The sequence below is a fragment of the Entelurus aequoreus genome, linkage group LG12 (assembly GCF_033978785.1).
Source record: "Entelurus aequoreus isolate RoL-2023_Sb linkage group LG12, RoL_Eaeq_v1.1, whole genome shotgun sequence".
Classification (NCBI taxonomy): Eukaryota; Metazoa; Chordata; class Actinopteri; order Syngnathiformes; family Syngnathidae; genus Entelurus; species Entelurus aequoreus.
The window spans coordinates 72,384,421-72,396,920 of record NC_084742.1 but is presented as its reverse complement, the minus strand read 5'-3'; the positions used below and the strand labels follow the sequence as shown (position 1 = coordinate 72,396,920).

The following is a 12,500-nucleotide window of genomic DNA, read 5'->3' as shown; positions in this document are numbered from 1 at the left end:
TGGTAAAAAAATGTGAATGTTTTCAGAGAAAAGTCCAAATATTCTGAGGAACAATATTTTGGAAGTCAGAATATGGAAAATAAAGAAAATAGTGCAATATTGTAGGAAAGAAGTTGGGAATATAAAGTGCCAACAGGATGAGTAAAATAGTCATACTACAAAAATAGTCAGGAAGAATCTTTCCTTTTTACAAAGTACTTCTTGTAGTATTATGGCTTTTGTCTTCTTTACCTCCTAATTATCTTATTATTATTTGTTGTGGTCCTAAAACTCCTCACTTCACTAATTATCTTATTATTATTTGTTGTGGTCCTAAAACTCCTCACTTCAACCAGAACAGTCCAACAGAAACCCACTAAGACCTGGAAATGAAAACATCAAAGAAAGACAAATAAATCATCAGATCAATTCATATATACATATTATATATACACTATATATACATATATATATATATATATATATATATATATATATATATATATATATATATATATATGTATATATATACATACATATATATATATATATGTATATATATACATATATATATATATATATATACATATATATATATATATATATATATATATATATATACATATATATATATATATATATATATATATGTATATATATATATATATATATATATATATATATATATATATATATATATATATATATATATATATATATATATATATATATATATATATATATATATATATATATATTTATATAAAAAAAGACAAGTGGTCTCAATCACAGCTTAGACTTCAACACCTGTGGAATTGTGAGACAGAATCAATAACTGAGACTTTACTGACTGCTCATCTGTGCATGGAGGCTCCACTTTACATGACACACACACACACACACACACACACACACACACACACACACACACACACACACACACACACACACACACACACACACACACACACACACACACACACAGAGAGAGAGAGAGAGAGTAGTGGTTTAGCAGCAAACAAGCCCCCTGGACTGTAAATAAATAGAGAGAATCCCCGAGCTAATGTGGAGGTGGAAGAGAGTGTGTGTGCGTGCACGTGATGAGTGTGTGTGCACGTGATGAGTGTGTGTGCACGTGATGAGTGTGTGTGCACGTGATGAGTGTGCGTGGGTACAACAGGAGGTCAGGGGTCACCGTGAGGAGGGGTCATGCTAGAGAGGTCGCTGATAATGATGATGAGGGTGTCCTTCCTCCTGGTTAGAAGAGCATGCTCTGTCGCCGGTTGACCTTGCTGTTACCTGGAAGACCAAACACATTACATCACCAATCTCACACGTCACATGACTACTTCCACACTGACGTCACATGACTACTTCAGACACTGACGTCACATGACTACTTCCACACTGACGTCACATGACTACTTCCACACTGACGTCACACACTACATTCACATAAGTCACAGTCGCCCCCTAGTGAAGGAGAGACACACTGCAAGTGTCACAGTCGCCCTCTAGTGTAGGAGAGACACACTGCAAGTGTCACAGTCACCCCCTAGTGTAGGAGAGACACACTGCAAGTGTCACAGTCGCCCTCTAGTGTAGGAGAGACACACTGCAAGTGTCACAGTCGCCCTCTAGTGTAGGAGAGACACACTGCAAGTGTCACAGTCGCCCCCTAGTGTAGGAGAGACACACTGCAAGTGTCACAGTCGCCCTCTAGTGTAGGAGAGACACACTGCAAGTGTCACAGTCGCCCCCTAGTGTAGGAGAGACACACTGCAAGTGTCACAGTCGCCCTCTAGTGTAGGAGAGACACACTGCAAGTGTCACAGTCGCCCTCTAGTGTAGGAGAGACACACTGCAAGTGTCACAGTCGCCCCCTAGTGTAGGAGAGACACACTGCAAGTGTCACAGTCGCCCTCTAGTGTAGGAGAGACACACTGCAAGTGTCACAGTCGCCCCCTAGTGTAGGAGAGACACACTGCAAGTGTCACAGTCGCCCTCTAGTGTAGGAGAGACACACTGCAAGTGTCACAGTCGCCCTCTAGTGTAGGAGAGACACACTGCAAGTGTCACAGTCGCCCCCTAGTGTAGGAGAGACACACTGCAAGTGTCACAGTCGCCCTCTAGTGTAGGAGAGACACACTGCAAGTGTCACAGTCGCCCCCTAGTGTAGGAGAGACACACTGCAAGTGTCACAGTCGCCCTCTAGTGTAGGAGAGACACACTGCAAGTGTCACAGTCGCCCTCTAGTGTAGGAGAGACACACTGCAAGTGTCACAGTCGCCCTCTAGTGAAGGAGAGACACTGCAAGTGTCACAGTCGCCCCCTAGTGTAGGAGAGACACACTGCAAGTGTCACAGTCGCCCTCTAGTGTAGGAGACACACACTGCAAGTGTCACAGTCGCCCTCTAGTGAAGGAGAGACACTGCAAGTGTCACAGTCGCCCCCTAGTGTAGGAGAGACACACTGCAAGTGTCACAGTCACCCTCTAGTGTAGGAGAGACACACTGCAAATGTCACAGTCGCCCCCTAGTGTAGGAGAGACACACTGCAAGTGTCACAGTCGCCCCCTAGTGTAGGAGAGACACACTGCAAGTGTCACAGTCGCCCCCTAGTGTAGGAGAGACACACTGCAAGTGTCACAGTCGCCCTCTAGTGTAGGAGAGACACACTGCAAGTGTCACAGTCGCCCTCTAGTGTAGGAGAGACACACTGCAAGTGTCACAGTCGCCCCCTAGTGTAGGAGAGACACACTGCAAGTGTCACAGTCGCCCTCTAGTGTAGGAGAGACACACTGCAAGTGTCACAGTCGCCCCCTAGTGTAGGAGAGACACACTGCAAGTGTCACAGTCGCCCTCTAGTGTAGGAGAGACACACTGCAAGTGTCACAGTCGCCCTCTAGTGTAGGAGAGACACACTGCAAGTGTCACAGTCGCCCCCTAGTGAAGGAGAGACACACTGCAAGTGTCACAGTCGCCCCCTAGTGTAGGAGAGACACACTGCAAGTGTCACAGTCGCCCTCTAGTGTAGGAGAGACACACTGCAAGTGTCACAGTCGCCCTCTAGTGTAGGAGAGACACACTGCAAGTGTCACAGTCGCCCTCTAGTGTAGGAGAGACACACTGCAAGTGTCACAGTCGCCCTCTAGTGTAGGAGACACACACTGCAAGTGTCACAGTCGCCCTCTAGTGTAGGAGAGACACACTGCAAATGTCACAGTCGCCCCCTAGTGTAGGAGAGACACACTGCAAGTGTCACAGTCGCCCTCTAGTGTAGGAGAGACACTGCAAGTGTCACAGTCGCCCCCTAGTGTAGGAGAGACACACTGCAAATGTCACAGTCGCCCCCTAGTGTAGGAGAGACACACTGCAAGTGTCACAGTCGCCCTCTAGTGTAGGAGAGACACACTGCAAGTGTCACAGTCGCCCCCTAGTGTAGGAGAGACACACTGCAAGTGTCACAGTCGCCCTCTAGTGTAGGAGAGACACACTGCAAGTGTCACAGTCGCCCTCTAGTGTAGGAGAGACACACTGCAAGTGTCACAGTCGCCCCCTAGTGTAGGAGAGACACACTGCAAGTGTCACAGTCGCCCTCTAGTGTAGGAGAGACACACTGCAAGTGTCACAGTCGCCCTCTAGTGTAGGAGAGACACACTGCAAGTGTCACAGTCGCCCTCTAGTGTAGGAGAGACACACTGCAAGTGTCACAGTCGCCCCCTAGTGTAGGAGAGACACACTGCAAGTGTCACAGTCGCCCCCTAGTGTAGGAGAGACACACTGCAAGTGTCACAGATCAGTAATAGCATTACTTTGTTTGTTAGCTGACTTTTGCTAGCGTTTATTTATGTTTTAGAATGCATGAAAAAAAGGAAAACATGTCTCACATAAAGGTTGTGAATGATTTATAAAAAAGTGCAAAGGAAGAATGGCACCATGATTGAGTTGAGAAAATACAAGCACCTGACTCCAGGTATGAAGAGTTCCTGTAGCCCGGATCTCTCTGCAGCTGAACCTCCTTCAATGTGAAGATGGACACACCTGAAAGAGAGCAAACACTGTTGTCCTTCTGCTCTCACTGTGTGTGTGTGTGTGTGTGTGTGTGTGTGTGTGTGTGTGTGTGTGTGTGTGTGTGTGTGTGTGTGTGTGTGTGTGTGTGTGTGTGTGTGTGTGTGTGTGTGTGTGTGTGTGTGCGTGCTCACTCTCAGACAGTGTGTGAACTCTCATCCCAAGATGCCTGAAGTAGGATTGTTTCATGGCCTCCTCAGCTGAGATCCTCTTCTTGGATTCATACTGTCACACAACAATACTGTCACACAACAATACTGTCACACAACAATACTGTCACACAACAATACTGTCACACAACAATACTGTCACACAACAATAGTGTCACACAACAATACTGTCTGTCACACAACAATACTGTCTGTCACACAACAATACTGTCTGTCACACAACAATACTGTCACACAACAATACTGTCACACAACAATACTGTCACACAACAATACTGTCACACAACAATACTGTCTGTCACACAACAATACTGTCACACAACAATACTGTCACACAACAATACTGTCACACAACAATACTGTCACACAACAATACTGTCACACAACAATACTGTCACACAACAATACTGTCACACAACAATACTGTCACACAACAATACTGTCTGTCACACAACAATACTGTCTGTCACACAACAATACTGTCTGTCACACAACAATACTGTCACACAACAATACTGTCACACAACAATACTGTCACACAACAATACTGTCACACAACAATACTGTCTGTCACACAACAATACTGTCACACAACAATACTGTCTGTCACACAACAAAACTGTCTGTCACACAACAATACTGTCTGTCACACAACAATACTGTCTGTCACACAACAATACTGTCACACAACAATACTGTCACACAACAATACTGTCACACAACAATACTGTCACACAACAATACTGTCACACAACAATACTGTCACACAACAATACTGTCACACAACAATACTGTCTGTCACACAACAATACTGTCACACAACAATACTGTCTGTCACACAACAATACTGTCTGTCACACAACAATACTGTCACACAACAATACTGTCACACAACAATACTGTCTGTCACACAACAATACTGTCACACAACAATACTGTCACACAACAATACTGTCACACAACAATACTGTCACACAACAATACTGAACAACAATACTGTCACACAACAATACTGTCACACAATAGTGTCACACAACAATAGTGTCACACAACAAAACTGTCACACAACAATACTGTCACACAACAATACTGAACAACAATACTGTCACACAACAATACTGTCACACAACAATACTGAACAACAATACTGTCACACAACAATACTGTCACACAACAATACTGTCACACAACAATACTGAACAACAATACTGTCACACAACAATACTGTCACACAACAATACTGAACAACAATACTGTCACACAACAATACTGTCACACAACAATACTGAACAACAATACTGTCACACAACAATAGTGTCACACAACAATACTGTCACACAACAATACTGTCACACAACAATACTGAACAACAATACTGTCACACAACAATACTGTCACACAACAATAGTGTCACACAACAATACTGTCACACAACAATACTGTCACACAACAATACTGAACAACAATACTGTCACACAACAATACTGTCACACAACAATACTGTCACACAACAATACTGAACAACAATACTGTCACACAACAATACTGTCACACAACAATACTGAACAACAATACTGTCACACAACAATACTGTCACACAACAATACTGTCACACAACAATAGTGTCACACAACAATACTGAACAACAATACTGTCACACAACAATAGTGTCACACAACAATACTGAACAACAATAGTGTCACACAACAATACTGTCACACAACAATAGTGTCACACAACAATACTGTCACACAACAATAGTGTCACACAACAATAGTGTCACACAACAATAGTGTCACACAACAATAGTGTCACACAACAATAGTGTCACACAACAATAGTGTCACACAACAATAGTGTCACACAACAATAGTGGTCAAGGAGCAGCAGACTCACTCTGAGGAAGGCCAATAAGAGCTCCATGCCTTCACCATCCAGCCTGAAACACACAACACACTCACACTCACTGCCAGCCTTACAATACATTACATGTACTTCATACATGTATTACATGTAGAAATACTTCATACATGTAGAACATGTAGTACATGTATAAAGTATTTCTACATGTAATACATGTATCAAGTATTTCTACATGTAGAAATATTTCATACATGTAGTACATGTATGAAGTATTTCTACATGTAATACATGTATCAAGTATTTCTACATGTAGAAATACTTCATACATGTAGAACATGTAGTACATGTATAAAGAGGAACATCAACATTTGATCTCCTGTGAAAATTGTTGAAAATATGACATTTATCAATAAAGTACTATCTACCTATTTGTCTCCATGACAACAAGTCATCTACTCCACTTTTATAAGACTTTATACATTTCATACTTTGTAAGGTTTATGAAATGTTCTCAACATTTACATCAAAACTATTCTGGCTCCTTCACGTACATTATAGAGGAGACATTTTTCAAAATGGCTGACATTTCTTACAGAAAGTATGAGAATGTAAGAGCTGCTGCCTCACCTTCTTTACTTATGTAATCATTTGTCAAGAAATGGACACAAAGTTTGGATTCATGTCAGATGTCTTATCTGTGGTCTTCATGTCACTCATGTCCATCTGTCACCTTCTTTGATGGATCACCACATACACAACTCTCCTTTAAAGTCAGTGTAGCAAACACCATGTTTAAAGTGTCAGTGTAGCAAACAAGATGTTTAAAGTGTCAGTGTAGCAAACAAGATGTTTAAAGTGTCAGTGTAGCAAACAAGATGTTTAAAGTGTCAGTGTAGCAAACAAGATGTTTAAAGTGTCAGTGTAGCAAACAAGATGTTTAAAGTGTCAGTGTAGCAAACAAGATGTTTAAAGTGTCAGTGTAGCAAACAAGATGTTTAAAGTGTCAGTGTAGCAAACAAGATGTTTAAAGTGTCAGTGTAGCAAACAAGATGTTTAAAGTGTCAGTGTAGCAAACAAGATGTTTAAAGTGTCAGTGTAGCAAACAAGATGTTTAAAGTGTCAGTGTAGCAAACAAGATGTTTAATGTGTCAGTGTAGCAAACACCATGTTTAAAGTGTCAGTGTAGCAAACAAGATGTTTAAAGTGTCAGTGTAGCAAACAGGATGTTTAAAGTGTCTGTGTAGCAAACAAGATGTTTAAAGTGTCTGTGTAGCAAACAAGATGTTTAAAGTGTCTGTGTAGCAAACAAGATGTTTAAAGTGTCTGTGTAGCAAACAAGATGTTTAAAGTGTCTGTGTAGCAAACAAGATGTTTAAAGTGTCTGTGTAGCAAACAAGATGTTTAAAGTGTCAGTGTAGCAAACAGGATGTTTAAAGTGTCAGTGTAGCAAACAAGATGTTTAAAGTGTCAGTGTAGCAAACAAGATGTTTAAAGTGTCAGTGTAGCAAACAAGATGTTTAAAGTGTCAGTGTAGCAAACAAGATGTTTAATGTGTCAGTGTAGCAAACACCATGTTTAAAGTGTCAGTGTAGCAAACAAGATGTTTAAAGTGTCAGTGTAGCAAACAGGATGTTTAAAGTGTCTGTGTAGCAAACAAGATGTTTAAAGTGTCTGTGTAGCAAACAAGATGTTTAAAGTGTCTGTGTAGCAAACAAGATGTTTAAAGTGTCTGTGTAGCAAACAAGATGTTTAAAGTGTCTGTGTAGCAAACAAGATGTTTAAAGTGTCTGTGTAGCAAACAAGATGTTTAAAGTGTCAGTGTAGCAAACAGGATGTTTAAAGTGTCAGTGTAGCAAACAAGATGTTTAAAGTGTCAGTGTAGCAAACAAGATGTTTAAAGTGTCAGTGTAGCAAACAAGAGTTTTGTCCAGCTGCAGTAGCCAAAACAAACACAATGGTGGGAAGACGCCAGGAAAGAAGGACAAAACCTGGATTTACCAGCAACCAATAGGAGTTTGGACAGGTGAGCAGAGGAGATGTTCTGTACAGGTGAGCAGCACCATTGTGGGCGTGAACAAGATGCTCTTTATTTTCTATCTGCTCATGTGGTTGCAGAAAAAAAGGCATATATGATATCACTCAAAATGATAAATATCAACACCGATAATCGCTCAGTGTCTAACATGTATCAAAGCATCCACTACACAGGTGTGTCCAGGTGATGGGAGGACAAGTCCATGGTCACATAAAGACACAGGTGTGTACAGGTGATGAGAGGACAAGTCCATGGTCACGTAAAGACAAAGGTGTGTCCAGGTGATGGGAGGACAAGTCCATGGTCACATAAAGACACAGGTGTGTCCAGGTGATGGGAGGACAAGTCCATGGTCACATAAAGACACAGGTGTGTACAGGTGATGGGAGGACAAGTCCATGGTCACATAAAGACACAGGTGTGTACAGGTGATGAGAGGACAAGTCCATGGTCACATAAAGACACAGGTGTGTACAGGTGATGAGAGGACAAGTCCATGGTCACATAAAGACACAGGTGTGTACAGGTGATGAGAGGACAAGTCCATGGTCACATAAAGACACAGGTGTGTACAGGTGATGGGAGGACAAGTCCATGGTCACATAAAGACACAGGTGTGTACAGGTGATGGGAGGACAAGTCCATGGTCACATAAAGACACAGGTGTGTACAGGTGATGGGAGGACAAGTCCATGGTCACATAAAGACACAGGTGTGTACAGGTGATGAGAGGACAAGTCCATGGTCACATAAAGACACAGGTGTGTCCAGGTGATGAGAGGACAAGTCCATGGTCACATAAAGACACAGGTGTGTACAGGTGATGGGAGGACAAGTCCATGGTCACATAAAGACACAGGTGTGTACAGGTGATGAGAGGACAAGTCCATGGTCACATAAAGACACAGGTGTGTACAGGTGATGAGAGGACAAGTCCATGGTCACATAAAGACACAGGTGTGTACAGGTGATGAGAGGACAAGTCCATGGTCACATAAAGACACAGGTGTGTACAGGTGATGGGAGGACAAGTCCATGGTCACATAAAGACACAGGTGTGTACAGGTGATGGGAGGACAAGTCCATGGTCACATAAAGACACAGGTGTGTACAGGTGATGAGAGGACAAGTCCATGGTCACATAAAGACACAGGTGTGTACAGGTGATGGGAGGACAAGTCCATGGTCACATAAAGACACAGGTGTGTACAGGTGATGAGAGGACAAGTCCATGGTCACATAAAGACACAGGTGTGTACAGGTGATGAGAGGACAAGTCCATGGTCACATAAAGACACAGGTGTGTCCAGGTGATGAGAGGACAAGTCCATGGTCACATAAAGACACAGGTGTGTACAGGTGATGGGAGGACAAGTCCATGGTCACATAAAGACACAGGTGTGTCCAGGTGATGGGAGGACAAGTCCATGGTCACATAAAGACACAGGTGTGTACAGGTGATGGGAGGACAAGTCCATGGTCACATAAAGACACAGGTGTGTCCAGGTGATGGGAGGACAAGTCCATGGTCACATAAAGACACAGGTGTGTCCAGGTGATGGGAGGACAAGTCCATGGTCACATAAAGACACAGGTGTGTACAGGTGATGAGAGGACAAGTCCATGGTCACATAAAGACACAGGTGTGTACAGGTGATGGGAGGACAAGTCCATGGTCACATAAAGACACAGGTGTGTACAGGTGATGGGAGGACAAGTCCATGGTCACATAAAGACACAGGTGTGTACAGGTGATGAGGTCACATACCTGGGAGCATGGTTGATGAAGGGCTGAGGTTTGTATTTGGGGAAATTGTAGGACTTGAACTCCTCCATGGAAGATATTCCTGGCCAGTTGTCTTCCGTGGGTGTGCCTGAGTCAGCAAAACATCATTATTATGCGGCTGACTGACTGACTTACCTTTTAGTTTACCGTAGTGCACCTCACCTAGTAACCTGAAGATCAGGTGGAGCTCGTCCTCTACTGTGGAGCCGGGGAACAGAGGCCGACCTGCAGCCATCTCGTAAAATATGCAGCCAACACCCCTGTAACACACACCCTGCTCGTCATACACCCTCAAAATAACACACACCCTGCTCGTCATACACCCTCAAAATAACACACACCCTGCTCGTCATACACCCTCAAAATAACACACACCCTGCTCGTGATACACCCTCAAAATAACACACACCCTGCTCGTCATACACCCTCAAAATAACACACACCCTGCTCGTGATACACCCTCAAAATAACACACACCCTGCTCGTCATACACCCTCAAAATAACACACACCCTGCTCGTGATACACCCTCAAAATAACACACACCCTGCTCGTGATACACCCTCAAAATAACACACACCCTGCTCGTGATACACCCTCAAAATAACACACACCCTGCTCGTCATACACCCTCAAAATAACACACACCCTGCTCGTGATACACCCTCAAAATAACACACACCCTGCTCGTCATACACCCTCAAAATAACACACACCCTGCTCGTCATACACCCTCAAAATAACACACACCCTGCTCGTCATACACCCTCAAAATAACACACACCCTGCTCGTCATACACCCTCAAAATAACACACACCCTGCTCGTCATACACCCTCAAAATAACACACACCCTGCTCGTGATACACCCTCAAAATAACACACACCCTGCTCGTCATACACCCTCAAAATAACACACACCCTGCTCGTGATACACCCTCAAAATAACACACACCCTGCTCGTCATACACCCTCAAAATAACACACACCCTGCTCGTCATACACCCTCAAAATAACACACACCCTGCTCGTGATACACCCTCAAAATAACACACACCCTGCTCGTGATACACCCTCAAAATAACACACACCCTGCTCGTCATACACCCTCAAAATAACACACACCCTGCTCGTCATACACCCTCAAAATAACACACACCCTGCTCGTGATACACCCTCAAAATAACACACACCCTGCTCGTGATACACCCTCAAAATAACACACACCCTGCTCGTGATACACCCTCAAAATAACACACACCCTGCTCGTCATACACCCTCAAAATAACACACACCCTGCTCGTGATACACCCTCAAAATAACACACACCCTGCTCGTGATACACCCTCAAAATAACACACACCCTGCTCGTCATACACCCTCAAAATAACACACACCCTGCTCGTCATACACCCTCAAAATAACACACACCCTGCTCGTCATACACCCTCAAAATAACACACACCCTGCTCGTCATACACCCTCAAAATAACACACACCCTGCTCGTGATACACCCTCAAAATAACACACACCCTGCTCGTGATACACCCTCAAAATAACACACACCCTGCTCGTGATACACCCTCAAAATAACACACACCCTGCTCGTGATACACCCTCAAAATAACACACACCCTGCTCGTGATACACCCTCAAAATAACACACACCCTGCTCGTGATACACCCTCAAAATAACACACACCCTGCTTGTGATACACCCTCAAAATAACACACACCCTGCTCGTGATACACCCTCAAAATAACACACACCCTGCTCGTGATACACCCTCAAAATAACACACACCCTGCTCGTCATACACCCTCAAAATAACACACACCCTGCTCGTGATACACCCTCAAAATAACACACCCTGCTCGTGATACACCCTCAAAATAACACACACCCTGCTCGTGATACACCCTCAAAATAACACACACCCTGCTCGTGATACACCCTCAAAATAACACACACCCTGCTCGTGATACACCCTCAAAATAACACACACCCTGCTCGTGATACACCCTCAAAATAACACACACCCTGCTCGTGATACACCCTCAAAATAACACAACTTGTACTGCTTGTGATACACCCTCAAAATAACATTTTGTCACCAAAACATCAATTGACCATTGTTCACAAATCATCAACAATACTTCATGTACATTGTGTAACATGTATAATAACAATACTTCATGTACATTGTGTAACATGTATAATAACAATACTTCATGTACATTGTGTAACATGTACAGTATAATAACAATACTTCATGTACATTGTGTAACATGTACAGTATAATAACAATACTTCATGTACATTGTGTAACATGTATAATAACAATACTTCATGTACATTGTGTAACATGTACAGTATAATAACAATACTTCATGTACATTGTGTAACATGTATAATAACAATACTTCATGTACATTGTGTAACATGTACAGTATAATAACAATACTTCATGTACATTGTGTAACATGTACAGTATAATAACAATACTTCATGTACATTGTGTAACATGTACAGTATAATAACAATACTTCATGTACATTGTGTAACATGTACAGTATAATAACAATACTTCATGTACA

At 42.8% G+C, this 12,500-nt stretch overlaps 1 protein-coding gene across 2 annotated transcripts in view; it reads right to left on the bottom strand.

The window, feature by feature from the left end:
• Positions 1-10,201, bottom strand: part of LOC133662949 (cyclin-dependent kinase 17-like) — a 13,642-nt gene extending 3,441 nt beyond the window's left edge. The window contains exons 1-7 of one of the 2 annotated variants that reach the window (XR_009828193.1): positions 10,066-10,201; positions 9,886-9,991; positions 6,116-6,158; positions 4,184-4,274; positions 3,945-4,022; positions 1,175-1,278; positions 1-362 (exon numbers count right to left, since the gene is read on the bottom strand). The exon at positions 1-362 is cut by the window's left edge and continues 3,441 nt beyond it. Coding sequence is in view for 1 of the 2 variants with exons in the window: in XM_062067170.1 (XP_061923154.1) it covers positions 1,238-1,278; positions 3,945-4,022; positions 4,184-4,274; positions 6,116-6,158; positions 9,886-9,991; positions 10,066-10,138 (432 nt within the window). In the remaining variant the exon portion in view is untranslated. Of the gene's footprint in view, positions 363-756; positions 1,279-3,944; positions 4,023-4,183; positions 4,275-6,115; positions 6,159-9,885; positions 9,992-10,065 lie in introns of those variants that run through there. The other variant, XM_062067170.1, reaches the window with a different exon arrangement.
• Between the last annotated feature and the right edge of the window lie 2,299 nt (positions 10,202-12,500).